Genomic DNA, 15,584 nt, shown 5'->3' with positions numbered 1-15,584 from the left:
AGGTGGTGGTCTGAACCCCTTCCACTTAATGGCCCAGTCATATCTCCATCTGGTTAGTCAAAATACATTAACTAGAGCGAACTATTGTTTGGATATCATTTTGGCACTGCTCGAGGGAAATTATTTGTTTGCATGACCACATCAGTCTAGTAACTGACTTGTCAATAACATATAAAATAATATTGAACCTTTAAATGACATTCATGAGAGTAAAGGCAGAGAAGGAAATGATTATATTGAAGGAACTTACTGTCTTGGTCCTGACTAAAATTGAGTCTGTGAAAACAGTAAAAGGCATACAAGGCAGTCCTCATACTTCTAGTTATTCTTAACCACTAACTGAGTTCTTGCGAACACGTTTGGCTTTTCATATTATTTTGTCCTTTGAAATTTACGTGTGAGTGAAATCAAATAAAAAATTTTCTGTAGAAATTACTTTCATTTCCCAAATGCACTTGTGCACTGCCTTCTTTGCAGTATACTTTAAATACAGCATTCCACATTATGTAATCAAATCACTTAATTAAATAGTTCATCTTGTTTAGTCTTCCAGTTTCTTAAAAATAAGTTGCCTTTAAGAGTTGTTTTAGGGATTACACTTCTGAAGAAAAGCTTCTCCATGTTTTTATTATGAGACATTATAAAACATTTTCTATTTTTATTTCTTTCTTTTATTCATTATTTTTATCTTTTTTCCACCAATAGTTATTGAGGCCCTTGGTATCCACAATATGAAAAAATGTTAACATAAAAGCGGACTTATACTAATAAAGAATTATAGCCACAAGTAGAAACTTCATTTCTAGGTGTGAAATATGCAGTGATAAGCACACATAGATGTTGTTGATATTCCAAATAATAAAAGAAATTCCAGATAAAGTTTCACAGCAGTAAACTTAAAAAGACAACAAATGCATTAATTATTCTTATGTTTGTACATAAATTCCAAAGGCTAAATGGCTCATGGTGTGATTATCCCTCAGCTTTGACACTATAATGTGTGGCTGTGTTTCCTTAGTTATTATGTTTCTGTGTCCCTCACTAGCCAGTAAATATCTCGAACGTGTAGATTACGTCCTGTCATCTCTGATTGTCACTCTCTTGTACAGTTGCTTTGTGCAACTGTAGAATTGTGCAACCATCAAATTGTTAAGTATATTCAAATTATCATTTATTCCTAATCTAAGTGCTTCCATATGAAAATGTTGACTTAAGAGGGACTCCCTGCTGCTTTGTATGCATAATGATTATCTTGTGGAATGCAAGCATTGTTTTATTTGTAATTGGTAACCTATGACCTATGTTTAAGTTACTAAGACACAGTTTGGGAAATAAACTACTTCCTTGTGTGAAATGAGAACAGAAGGTAATAGACAAACTTGGACATTGTTTTCTTCTGTGCCGTTGGGTTAGCTCTGCTATTCACATAAAACCTAAAATCAAACAAGAAGTTTTGAACACTCTTTTACTCACATGATGCCAATCTAGTTATATTGTTGTATCTATTTCTTTGTAATATAGATAGGTTCAATTGTGTTTATGTGGTTAATAACTCCCATGCAATCTAACCAAAGAGACAAAATTCTACTCACAAAAAGTAGACTGCATTAAAAATTAAGCCTTCCAACACTCTGTTCAGGAATGCTTATGGTACATTAAACTTTCCAGACAGTAAACAATTCAATCATCTATTTTGTCTAGATGATGGTTTAACTTTACTGTATTATGAATAAATTGCTTTTGCATTTATAGGGTCTTCACTTTATTTGTCTGCCCACTGCCCCCCGGCCATTCTCCATCTCCAAAAGCATCTTAGAATGGTGGCGGTGGAGAGGGGAAGTACTTATATTTCAATTCAGATTCTATGTCTTCAGATAGAAGCAGACTCTAGGTATATGAACCAGGCTAGAACAAGAAGTGTGGTGTTCGGATTCTTAGGTTTTATTTACTCATTTAATAATTCAGATATTTTAAAATGTTGATCAAGTACATACATGCAAAAATCTGTGCTAATTGCTAGGAACACAAAGGTGTGACAAATGAACCCTAACAGGGCCCTTGTGAGGAAAATGACATTAATCAAATAATAATACAATTATATAGTCACAAGTAACAATAAGTGCCCGCAAGTAAAAAGTATAGGACATTCTGAGAATACATACGAGGACCTGATCCAGAGTGAGCTGGAAAAAGCATCCCTGAGGAAATAACTTTAAATGTGAGTATGAGTCACAAACCTCTGTAGTGACAGGGCCTCTGCCTACCTCACCTGTCTCTTGTCCTGTCACTACCCATTTAACTCTCTGTGCTCAAACCTCAAAGGACTTCTCTAGTTTCTGAACCCTACCCACCCTACCATCTATGGGATGTGGTTTTCTCTGCCTGAAAAGAACTCCTTTGCCCCAACTCACATTTAAAGTCATTTCTTCAGGGATGCTTTTTCTTTAGTCTCAAAGACTTCTCAAGGAATGTTTGTTGGATGAATTAATGAGTAGTTTCCCATACATCCACTTTCACCAACTCCAAATCAAAAACTGCAGCAAGAGGAATCTCCTAAAACAGCAAATGTACTATGTGATTTCCAGCTTAGAGTCCTATCGGAGCTTTAGATTTTAGCTTTGGGGAAAAATTCCTTAATTGTATGAGCCTGGATGAGGTAGCACAGGGAGTGAGCATAGGTAGAGAAGAGATGTTCAAGCACAGTCCTGTGGTTCCCTCCCGACATTAGAGTTCAGGGAGGTGAGAAGGAACCAGCAGAGGAGACGGCTGTGGTCGGAGGCTCGGCGGTCAGTGTTGGTCAGGGTTATGGAGAGAATAGGAAGGCAAGAGATATCCAGGAGGTTCACTCCACAGGAGGCAAAGCCTGTTTCTCTCTGCATGGAATCAGTGAGCAACTCTGGGGTTGCTAGAACCGAAACACACTGTTTCCTCATTGGCAAGATTATAGGTTTTGAAAGATAATTAAATGAAACGGTCTTAAGTCATTTGGAGTAAGAATATATGGTATTTCTATAGTTAAGCAATATTTTTATTCTTTTTAAGGCATTACAATAAAGGCTCAGGGGAAAGCACAGAGTAGAACATTTGATTTTTTAAATTTTGTTTTAAAATCATTAACTTATTTAATTCAACAGAAAACTTGTGATAGAGGAATGTGTCTTTCTACTGACTGACACAGTGCTCTTTACTTTTTAAAAGTATTTCTCAAATGGTGATTAGATAATGCCATTCAAAAAGATATGAAATGGGCCAGGCATGGTGCCTCATACTTGTAATCCCAGTGCTTTGGGAGGCTGAGACAGGAGGATCACTGGAGGCCAAGAATTTGAGACCAGTCAGAGCACCATAGTGAGACTCCCATCTGTACAAAAAATTTAAAAATTAGCCAGATATAGTGGCACATGCCTGTAGACCCAGCTACTCAGGAAACTGAGGTGGGAGGATCATTTGAGCCCAGGAGTTTGAGGCTGCAGGGAGCTATGACCACACCACTGCACTCCTTCCTGGGAGACAGTGCAAGCCTGTCTCAAAACAAACAAATAAAAAGATATGATATAGTAAAGCTGTGAATAAAAGTCACTAATGTAAAAATGTGAATACAGCGTTATAGTGCCAGAGACAAACATACACTTTAGGACTAGGTTGCTGTGAAAATGATCTTTTGAAATAGTTGCAACTATGTCAGAGTGCCCTCAAGGTAATGTACAAATTTATCACCAAATGTATGGAAAGCACAGCACCTTTAGGGCATCAAACCTGGAAATGTTCTTGGTTGTGATTCATTTTGCAATGGCAGGGCATGTGTTAAATAATACCAGACAACACGTAAGTGTTGCTTTTTAACTCAAAATACTTTGGGTTCAGTGTCTTTTATTTCACACTGTATTTGTTGATGATAAATCTGGTTGCAGATCCTTGAGGCTGTTGGACTTCCACAGTTAATGCCGTGTCATGTTTTTGTGTCAAATAGCCAAGTTTATTTTCTGTTAAGAGAAAATACAGTGACATTTTATGGAAATTTTATAAAATTTGTAAAATGAAAACAAAATTAAAACCAAATTATTTCTCTGGTAAGTCTTGATTGTAAATGTTAGAAAGAGTTACCACGATCTAAACTGGTCCACTTTCCCACAGGTATTTCTTTGTGGTTGAAGAAGACAATACTCCATTATCAGTCACAGTGACGCCCTGTGACACACCTTTGGAGTGGAAGCTGAGCCTTCAGGAGCTTCCAGAGGACACGAGTGGGGAAGGCTCAGGTAAGCAGTGGATAGATCTGCCCCTGGACCTTTGAATGGATGGTTTTAAGGCTTGTGAAACATACAAACTTCTGTGTGTTAGTAAGAAAAAGCAGCATGGGTGCACAGGTGAAGCTGAAGGTATGAGACAGAGATAAGGGAAGTATCTTATCTGGGAGGGTGGCATCAGATGACTTTGATCCTGACAAAAGGTTACGAGAGACAGGTACGGGGACTGATGCCTTGAGGAGAAGGGGAGAAGTTTGGACTAGCCTCTATGGCTGTGGTTTGCAATCTTGCCTAAACATCCTAATCACATATAAGGCTTTAAAAACTGCTGATTTAATTGCCACGGGGTGAGGTCCAAACTTTGGGATTGTTAGCCCCGCCCTCCAGGTGATTCTAATGTACAGCCAAAGTTAAGAACCTCTAATCTCCAGGGAATAAGAGATGGTGACAGAGAAGCAGAGAGGCATTTAGTAGCAGTTAAAGGCCAAGATGAAAACAAAGTTAGTAGGATAAGTGGGCTAAGCATTTAAAGAAGACAGATGATGGAGAGCAAATAAGAAGATAAGAGGGAAATGAGAAGAGTCTGTATGGCGCCCTGAAAGCTCTTTAAGGGCATCATAGGTTAAAGGTGAAGGCTTGACAATGGTGCCCTACAAAAGACCATATATATAATCTATATATATACACACATATATATAGCTATATATATAGCTATACATATATATAGCTATATACAGCTATACATATACATAGCTATATATATAGCTATATGTACATATACATATATATACATAGCTATGTATACATAGCTATAAAGGCTAGCTATAGTAGTTACAAAGAGGAGCAAACATCACAATTAGGAAAATTATGGAAGTGTGTTTGGGAAGTAAAGGGACCAAGATACAGAAAACGAATCTTGATGGGCCTGTTTTTCCAGGACAGGGTCTCGCTCTGTCGCTTAGGAGTGCAGTGGTGTAATCTCGGCTCACTGCAACCTCCATCTCCTGGGCTTAAGCAATTCTCCTGCCTCAGCCTCCCGAGTAGCTGGGACCAGAGGTGCATGCCGCTATGCCCAGCTAATTTTTTTTTTGTAAAGACAGGGTTTCACTGTGTTACCTAGGCCGGTCTCAACTCCTGAGCTCAAGCGATTCGCCCACCTCAGCCTCCCAAAGTGCTGATTATGGCGTGAGCCACTGCACCTGGCCAAATCTTGATGTTAACATATCCGTTTGATGATTGTGTTTAGGAATATGAAATTCTGTATAGCTCACTTTCAACCTGCAGTGATAAACTGGGAAAGGTTTCTTCTCACTGTAGCTACCCACTCATTCACCAAGCCCTGGAAACTTATCTGTACACTGGTATCTGTGTGATATCTGCTACTTACAGTAACAAAATATGGAAAAATTAGTTTAGTTTTAACACTATTCCTATGTTATTCCTGGGTGCATGTTCTATACGTTGAACCTTAAACACTCTTTTAAAAATTTTTATCTTATTTTATTTTATTTTGAGACAGGGTCTTGCTCTGTTGCCCAGGCTGGAGCATAGTGGTGCAATCATAGCTCACGGCAGCCCTGAACTCCAGGGCATAAGCAATCCTCCTGCCTCAGCCTCCCAAGTAGCTGGGACTACAAGCATGTGCCACTATGCCCAGCTAATTTTTGTATCTTTATTTTTTGTAGAGACAGGGTTTCTGTTTGTTGTCCAGGTTCAGCTTCAAGTAATCTTAGAGCCTCAGCACCCCAAAGTGCTAGGATAACAGGCATGAGCCATGACACCCAGCCAAACATTCTTACTGGTACTTTATATTCCGTATTTTAATCAGATTGTCTAGTCCTTCTAACAGTAGTGAAATTAGCAAAATGGCCATCCAAATGCAAGCTGATACATTTCTTTTGGTAAGCAGATTGACAGTCAGGATTCCTAATATCTCAAAAGTTTATAGTCTCTGACCTGAAATTTTTACTAATTGGATTCTGCTCTGAAGAATTAATTTAAATTCAGAAAAGCCTTACACATATATAAGATCATGATGTATATAGGTCAAAATAAATATTATCTTGAATACATTTATAAATATTTTTACTTATGAACATGTACTATTTTCATAATGGAGAAGAAATAAGATAAAAGGATAACTTAAGGCTGGCAAGCCACAGTGTATGCCCTGACAGTAGCCTGTGCTTCTTATGTGTCTTCTAGGTGATCTGGAACCTCTTGAGCAGCAGAAGCAGCAGATCATTAATGAGGAAGGCACTGAGTTATTCTCCTACAAAGGCAATGATGTTGAGTATTTTATATCTTCTAGTTCCCCATCCGGTTTATATCAGTTGGATATTCTTTCAACAGAGAAAGACACACATTTCAAAGTATATGCCACCACAACTCCAGAATCTGATCAGCCATACCCTGAGCTACCCTATGACCCCAGAGTAGATGTGACCTCACTGGGGCGCACCACGGTCACTTTGGCCTGGAAACCAAGCCCCACTGCCTCTTTGCTGAAACAACCCATTCAGTACTGTGTGGTCATCAACAAAGAGCACAATTTCAAAAGTCTCTGTGCAGTAGAAGCAAAACTGAGTGCAGATGATGCTTTTATGATGGCACCAAAACCTGGTCTGGACTTCAGCCCCTTTGACTTTGCCCACTTTGGATTTCCTTCAGATAATTCAGGTAAAGAACGCAGTTTCCAAGCAAAGCCTTCTCCAAAACTGGGGCGTCATGTCTACTCCAGGCCCAAGGTTGACATTCAGAAAATCTGCATAGGAAACAAGAACATCTTCACCGTCTCTGATCTGAAACCCGACACGCAGTACTACTTTGATGTATTTGTGGTCAACATCAACAGCAACATGAGCACCGCTTACGTAGGTACCTTTGCCAGGACCAAGGAAGAAGCCAAACAAAAGACAGTTGAGCTAAAAGATGGGAAGGTAACAGATGTATTTGTTAAAAGGAAGGGAGCAAAGTTTCTACGGTTTGCTCCAGTCTCTTCTCACCAAAAAGTCACCTTCTTTATTCACTCTTGTCTGGATGCTGTCCAAATCCAAGTGAGAAGAGATGGGAAACTTCTTCTGTCTCAGAATGTGGAAGGCATTCAGCAGTTTCAGCTTAGAGGAAAACCTAAAGCGAAATACCTCATTCGACTGAAAGGAAACAAGAAAGGAGCATCTATGTTGAAAATACTAGCTACCACACGGCCTACTAAGCAGTCATTTCCCTCTCTTCCTGAAGACACAAGAATCAAAGCCTTTGACAAGCTCCGTACCTGTTCCTCGGCCACTGTGGCTTGGCTAGGCACTCAGGAAAGGAATAAGTTCTGCATCTACAAAAAAGAAGTGGATGATAACTACAATGAAGACCAGAAGAGAAGAGAGCAAAACCAATGCCTAGGACCAGATATAAGGAAGAAGTCAGAAAAGGTCCTCTGTAAATATTTCCACAGTCAAAACCTGCAGAAAGCAGTGACCACAGAAACAATTAAAGGTCTTCAGCCTGGCAAATCTTACCTGCTGGATGTTTATGTCATAGGACATGGGGGGCACTCTGTAAAGTATCAGAGTAAGGTTGTGAAAACTAGAAAGTTCTGTTAGTTACCTTATTATAGAGATATATTATGTAGAACTCCAGGAGGGACATTAAATCACTTTAAGTATAAACTGACTACTCCCACAGCTGAGAGAAGTTGTGACCTGTACTTGTACTATGGAAGGAAGGATATCAACGTGTGTATATTGATGTTTATATAAGTAACTCTTGAAGGAGACTTGCTCTAGCGTGCCCCATGGTACCTAGTGTGTGTCTTATGCTGGTTGGTGTCAAAGATAGAGGACTTCTTAAAGGAACTTGCCATTCCTTGCTTTGACCACTGCATGAACTGCTTCTAAATTATTTTATTACCTAAAAATTTAAAATATGCCATTCATTGCACACACCCACAAATGCAAATCATTCCTCTCTATAGATGCTAGGATATATATAAATTATTTTATAAATTCTTGTTTTAAATGTCAGTGTTTCTATGACTGTAAACTATTAAATTCCTTTCCTATTACAGATCTAATCTAAGTATTATTAAGTGAATAGCCCTCTAGTCAGTTATATTGCTATTGTAAATTCTTGTTTGTTGAGTAAAATGTTTAAATACTATATGTATCTCATGTACAAAGTTGACATACATTATATTCATGTTCATAAAATTAAAGATATTAGATTATATACTGTTCGTTTTCCCAAGCAGCTACCTTGGTGTATTCAGTTTCTAATCTGTCCTCAAAACTGCACCTTCTGTAGTTTGGCACCAAAACAGAACCATTTTTAGTAACTAAAAAGGGATGCCCCATCTCTCTAAGTTACTATGTCATTAGAAATAGTTATTAAAATTTGTATTTTTGACGTTGAATAGGAGCCAGCTGTTAGGAGAGTTGAGAGAGCTACAGTAGACTTGTTTTAAAAGAATAGGACAAACCAAACACTGACTCGATAAGTATTCAACAAATTGTCCTTAATAACCTAAAACAATCACATTATAAGCATTTATTTTAAGTACAAAATTGAGATATTTCAAGTATTTTCCATCTGTTTGAATATTAGCAGAATAGTTAAATAATTACTTTAACCTCTAGCTGATGCGACTTAACAAATACCAATCAGGACTTTCATTAGTAAGAAGAAAACTAGGAAAGCTGTTGTTTTATAACACTAATGGTCTGCTACTTTGAACTTTGATTTTTCATGGATTTTTAAAAAGTAATTTCAAGTGTAAGAGACAATTTAGGCAAATCATAATAGAAATATTTTATCAGAGACTGTGCACAAAGGGCACTTTTAGGTAACTTCATTTTCCACTGGTTTTATACATGAATCATGAGGGGTTACAAGAACATTGGTCCAGGAATCAGAAAAGTCTGGAATTTACCATCACCTAAAGCAATATGACTTTAAGAAAATCTGTTACCTCCCATCATCTCCCTTTCCCATCTGTAACATTAGGTGGTGATAGATTTAGATGAGATGACATTGTTAGATACTTTCTATTGTAAGAGGTGTCTTTGGTGGAATTCTATGATTCTAAAGTACTGTGACTACAAGTGTGGACAGGTATAATCCCTTTACCTCTACTGCCCCCTGCATACTGACCCTGCCGTTCGTATGGCAGGCATTCAACAGCAACATTCCTGTGGAGTATATATGGCTATGACCAAGGTAGTGTGCGTGGTGGTCCTTATAAAATGTGCTCTGCTTGCCTTAGGAAAAGATAGTTCCTAAAAACGTTATCATCCAACTCCTCAGTGTTAAGATATCTAAACAAAAGTGACCACATCTGTACCCAACAGTAATGACACCTGAATTTTTTAACAGATAAGGAACAGTACCCCCATGGTTATGTAACCAACCAACTTGGAAGGAGAGACTTTAAAATTGAAAGCATCCCAGAGATGCTGTATCCTAAGTTATGAATGTGCTGCCATTGAAGAAAAATCAGCTTTCTCATATTACTCACATATATATATTATTACATAACAATGTGTTAAATGGGACTACAGTGAATCAAAGAGTTGTTGCAGCTTCTGAAGGTGACAGACTTAACTTTCAGATATTGCTTAATGCCTGGGAAACCCTGGGAACCAGGCCAAGTCAATTTAACCAAGCTTTTGCTTTTTAGCCAGCTGTGATGGTGGTTTCTACATAGTCTGGATAAATCTGAGAATTCTTTCATGGCCCCAGTGAAATTTGCCTTTTTGAAATTATTAGGAAAATGAAATACACATTGTGAAACTTCTATCACTCCTAAAGAAAGGGGAAAACCTATTAAAAATGAAGCTCTCTTATTTACTAATGCATTTCTATTTCAGGAGCATTGGCTAAACTGGGGACAAAAAACAAAAACTTGTTCTTAATTAACAAAAGAACTAGAAAGAAGCTCATATGAAAGCACCACCTTGTGTTCAGTGAGCTTCAGGATAGCTCTGTTGACAGCAGGGCATTTAGAGTCCCAAGTATAGTCATGTGTCATTGGGGAGGGAAGAATCTTTGAGGACATTTAGTTTACAATCTTTTATTTTTCAGGTGTAGAAAAGAGATTAAAGATCATAGAAGTCAGAATAAATTTGTAAAAGTTCTCATAGTCAAAACAGCTGAGTAATGGCATTGCCCAGACTCCAAAATCCTGACCAGAATATAAATCACCAATTCTTGGTTTAAAGGGGTTATTTGTGAATCATTTTCCAAAAAAAAGAAGCACACTTTTTGTATTACTCACCATTTCAAAGAAACTTATTCTTCAAGACCATTTCAGATTTCCTTAGGAATGTGTGTGTTACCCATAATCGACCATTTCAAACTTGTAAGAAAAAAATTTTATGGTCATTTTGTTATTTTTAGAGACACAAAGTATTTCTAATCTAGGTTTGCATGTACATACAACCTTGAGGCTCTGAAATAGTTAGTCAATTGCTTTAATTATAAGCCCTGTTTTTTAAAATCTAATACTAATAAAAAATCTATGAGAATTATAACAGATTATTTTCTTTGTTAAATTACTTTATAATCAAGTTCTAGATTAAATGTTTAAGCATGCATTTAAGGATTAGTGCTGAAAAGCACTTATTTTCATTACTCAGAACACATTTGAAAGATTATGATTTTGATATGTTGAAGAGACAAAATGACAAAGATGAACTTCAGAGTTTGAAAAACACTTAATGATTCTTAATGGTTTGACTCTGAATGAAACCACACATGTGCGCATGCACGCACACACCCACACTTTTGTATATATTCAAGGAATCTGTTGTAGCTGAAACCAATCTAGTATCCTTTCCAATATTTTACCAATCCCTTCTAGAGATGATCTAGTTATATCATCTCATTTTACAGATGAGGAAATTGAGGCCCAATTAAGACTAGAATCCAGACTGCCTTACTCACAGTTTAATGTTCACTCAGGACTTCATCTTAAGCACTTCCTCACTATAGAAAGCATGGGACAACTCACCCAGAGTATACTTCTTTGTCTCTATTCACTGGCTAGCTTCAAAACAACACAAAAACAAGCATCTAACTTGGAGGACAATGTCATCTGGAGCATCTCCAGCCACTTCCTTCCCCCACTCTGATATAGTGTGACAGAGATACAATAGGCTGGGAACCTACTTTCTGGCCCTCTCCCTATGACCAAGTAGAGTGACCACTGCCAGACTTTAGCTGGTCTTTATGTGTAGTCAGCCAAATGACCTGGGAAGCACCAAGGTGCACTCACAATTGTGTTTCCCCAGAGAGTTTTAGCCAGAAAAATAGACAGTCTTTGGGGATTTGGGCCTTTGTTGTTTTGAAAGTAGGAAGTAGGAGAAAGGAGAACAGGGAGAGAAGTGGGGTGTGGAGAGAAGTATAATTTTATCTCATTTCTTTCTCTGAGAGATCTAAGAAGTCAAGAGAAGCAAGAGATCCAGTGTAATTTGATTTTATTAATGTTTGCATTCTGTCCTTCATGTAACCTTATGCTGGAGCATTGTACCTGGATCACCATCCTCTCTGTCAGAATTGCATCTCACTGATGGACATTTTCATTTCCCAGGAGTGGCTGATCATGCATCTGGGCAAGATTTCCTTCATTTCTCTTTACATTCTCCATTCCTGACCTTTGAGAAACAGTCATCAAAGTATAGAAATAAAGTCTTTTAAAATGCCTTTCCAGATGGACCCTTAGAACTCTTTCAAAGATGTTTGTAAATATTTACTCTAAGTGTAATAGAAATAAAAGGCTGTAGATCTTCATTACGGAAAAACCATTAGCTCAAGATTGAATAGCTCAAGGTCTTAGGCACAGTTTCATCTTACACTGTCATTATTTGGATCCCAAAAAAGAGAGGGTGAGATTGGCTATGCCACAGTATAGCGGGGAGGAGGGCAATGCAGGGAAGGACATTGATTCCTAGTAAAAGATCCATTAAAAAACAGAAATAAGAATGAAGTACCAGAATGTAATTTATCATCCCTTTATGCTACAGAGGAGAACTTGCAAGGCAGTGTAAGGTTTCCCTGGAACTTGTTAGAAATGTCGTCTAGACTTTGAGCCAGGAACACAATCAAGCAACCTCCCAGGGTATAGCCAGGCCCCAAGCCTCTTCAGAACTGGGCATAATGTTTTGAATTGAAACAGAGGTGTAAAACAGAGAGGTCAGAGCAGATCAGTACTGGTTATGGGTGATGAGATCCAGACAGAACAGTCTCAAAAAAAGTAACTCTTACAATGAGGGGGTATGATGGAAGTGTTATTTTGTTTTTTTGAGTGTAGTAGTATTACTGTCTGAAACTGGTCAGTTTTTAGTTGCAACTTCAAAATGTTGTTTGTGTCTCTCTTTTCTTGTAAACACCTGCCCAGATTAATACCCAATCAAATGCCATGACTTGGAAATAAACAAATATTCATTTCTTGTCTATAATTACCTTTTAGGATAATCCTTTCAACTTGTGTAAATAAGATATAACAGAATAACACCAATAGTTATTTCAAGATAGACTGGAAACCCCAAAATGCCCCTATAACTCTGACAGTAGTGTGTTTCTGAGAAAGATTGTTTATAATAAACAGAACCAAGTACATGAATACATTACAGGCATAGAAGTCTGACTGTTTGTTCTCATCCCTTCCTATAAAATGAACTCAGACCTATTTAAATAGGATAAATATATTAGTTCCTTTCATCATACAGGCCTGATAATTTCCACATTGCCAGACCAACAAACAGTTTTTGGAAGAAGTATGTCACACTCAAGAACCACTGGTAAATGTCTCATAGGCATCTGCATTTGTCCGACCTGGTTTGTGCTCTGTGGGTCCATATGGCTGAAGTAACAAGATTGTGGCTTAACCAATGTCATAGTTATAACAGTAGACATAGATTGCTACATGAGCAATTTGGTAAGAGCAACTGATCTAGTCACAAATATGGCCCATTTCCAATGGTTCAGTTTTCATGTATCACAGTAGCTACACTAGTTTTAGCAACATTTGATGTTTCCAGCTCTTCTGGATATGGTAAGAACTTTAAGTGAGAGAGACAAACAAGCATGCATATATGTTTTAAATAATAAAATAAAATTCAACCAGTTTTATTATGGTAAAATATAACTTTAAAAACATTTTTAAAGAAATAGCAGACTCTATTTCTATTTTATGGCTATTTTAAAAGAGTAATATTGAATATCTCATTCCTGCTGAATAAAGCTTGTCATTCTTCAAATAAAGAGGTCAAGCTGTAAATTACAGATTGCGGAATTTTGCCTTCTATTATGCACAGGATCCCAAGTTCTGTTGGGTTGTCCTGGGGTGATCTTCAGGTATGGGAAAAGATGAAAGAGATATGAAAGCAGGGTAAGAATCACAACATTTACATCTAAATTGAATTTTGTGCAAGTTCCATTGACTAATGGCAGAGAGCTGTGCTTCAAATACAGCTGTGGACTGAGCAAACTTGGCTGCTCTAAATACTGAATGCCAGTTCCTTTGCCAATTCCATGGGCAAGCATTCCAGGAGGCCCGAGTTAAAATGTGCAGATAAATACTCAGTTCTGGAGTTTTTTGGTGCCAAAGCATACAGAATACTGACTTTCTGCTATGGAAATCTGGGAAGAACGGAACTTCTGTTTTTAATATCTCTGAGGATTTAAAACAGTTCTTAGACTACTTATTACCTTTCATAAAACTCACTCCTACTTTAAAAGTCTCTTGGTGGCTTACCTATATTAAAAAGAGGAAAAGAATTCTTTTTGATTCCACTGAGTTTTCTCTTCTCTATTGAAGTTAAGCAAGCTAATAAGAGGACAGCAGAGGAAAAAGTGCAGAAGTGGGACTTTGGGCATTTTCTTAAACTTCTGTGGACTTGAGCTTTCTCATTTGTAAAATGAGAAGGGAGATGATCTCCTAGATTCCTTTTTGGAGAAGCAGGGAAACTAACAACCTTTAAGCACATACGGAGTGCCAAGCATTTGAAATACCATTATTTAATCCTTATAACAACCCTGAGATGAAGACATTATTGTATTCTTATTAAGCAGAGGAGAAACCCAAAGAACAAAGAAATTACATAATGTGCTCAAGGTCACAAAGTTAATACAAGATGGAGCTGGAATTTAAACGCAGATACATCTGGTACCAAATGAATGCATTTTCCCACATCCACCTGTATGCTTGTGAGTTCCAGTGCTACTTAGTGAATCTCACCAGAATGGAATACATGACGAGTTCCTTACTAAAACTGCAGAAAGTTAAAGTGTATTAAAGCTTGGCCTGCATATTTGTAAGCAAGTTTTCTCTGACGCAGATACAAATCAAGCATTAGGGACAGAAGATGAATAATTGACAAAGTATTGCTAAGTTACTGTTATTGTGTAGAACTTTCCCGTTTTAATGGGGACTCATACTACCATAACAACTTTGCTTGGTGTTTCTTTGTGTCTTATAATATAGAGTTTGATGTAATGCTTACATATGATACAATGTGTCTTTAATATGATGTTAATAAACCTTTATTTAATGCTTTTGTGTTTTAGCATATCAAGAGTTGTCTGTGGTTGTCTTTGTTTCTGTTCCTGCTTTGCCTTTGCACATGTTTGACTTCTGTTATCATTATTTAGCAGCAAATGTTTACTGGGCCTTCATTAGATGCCACATCCTGAGATGAGAGTTATAGACTGAGCTGAGGCATCTCTTTAATCCACATAACAACCTTATGAAGTAGACATTACTATTTTCCAAATTTTACTGATGAATAAACTGAGGGTCAGAGAAGTTTAGTAACTTCCCCAATTTCATGCAGCGAATATGGGGAGCAGTTCTGTGTCCAATTCAGGGTTTTAGATCATGCCAGTGCAGGAAGGGATGATACTTATTTACTGCCTTTGGGAAAGATCCTCTGACTGCTTTTCAAGGAACTCATTGGCACGAATCTACTTTTAAAATTTGTTAGACTTGTGTTCGGTCTACAAAGCACTTGTTTTGATGGCTCATGAGATACTTACTACTGACATTCTTGTGATTTGCTTTATTACACTTTTGTTTCTATATGAATTTTTCCTCATCTACTTCATAGTGAAAGAGTTCACACAGCCGCTTCCAGAGTTCCAGGCTGAGAGCTAGTGAACTTCATGTCCTGCATGGGAAAGGAGCCAGCTGATGACAAGATTCAGGTAGTGTCATCAGGGCTTGTTTGGTTGGACTCCATCCTGGACAGTGCTAGGGAGGAATGATGGCCGTGTTGATTCTCTGGGTCCTCCTCCAACTTGAAAATATTTTTTCTAATTGCTAAAGTAATATTATAGATATATATA

General features: G+C 37.6%; 1 protein-coding gene across 2 annotated transcripts in view; it reads left to right on the top strand.

Annotated features, from left to right (window-relative positions):
* NDNF (neuron derived neurotrophic factor) overlaps window positions 1-14,812 on the top strand; it is a 43,548-nt gene extending 28,736 nt beyond the window's left edge. For both annotated transcript variants that reach the window (XM_030923883.1, XM_010361786.2), the window contains exons 3-4: window positions 4,135-4,259; window positions 6,453-14,812. In XM_030923883.1, the coding sequence (XP_030779743.1) occupies window positions 4,135-4,259; window positions 6,453-7,846 (1,519 nt within the window). In that variant the 3' untranslated portion in view covers window positions 7,847-14,812. The remainder of the gene's footprint in view (window positions 1-4,134; window positions 4,260-6,452) is intronic.
* Window positions 14,813-15,584: the final 772 nt, after the last annotated feature.

Source organism: Rhinopithecus roxellana, chromosome 2 (assembly GCF_007565055.1).
Source record: "Rhinopithecus roxellana isolate Shanxi Qingling chromosome 2, ASM756505v1, whole genome shotgun sequence".
Lineage (NCBI taxonomy): Eukaryota > Metazoa > Chordata > Mammalia > Primates > Cercopithecidae > Rhinopithecus > Rhinopithecus roxellana.
Note: the sequence above shows the minus strand (reverse complement) of the source record. Positions and strands in the feature narration are given on the sequence as shown.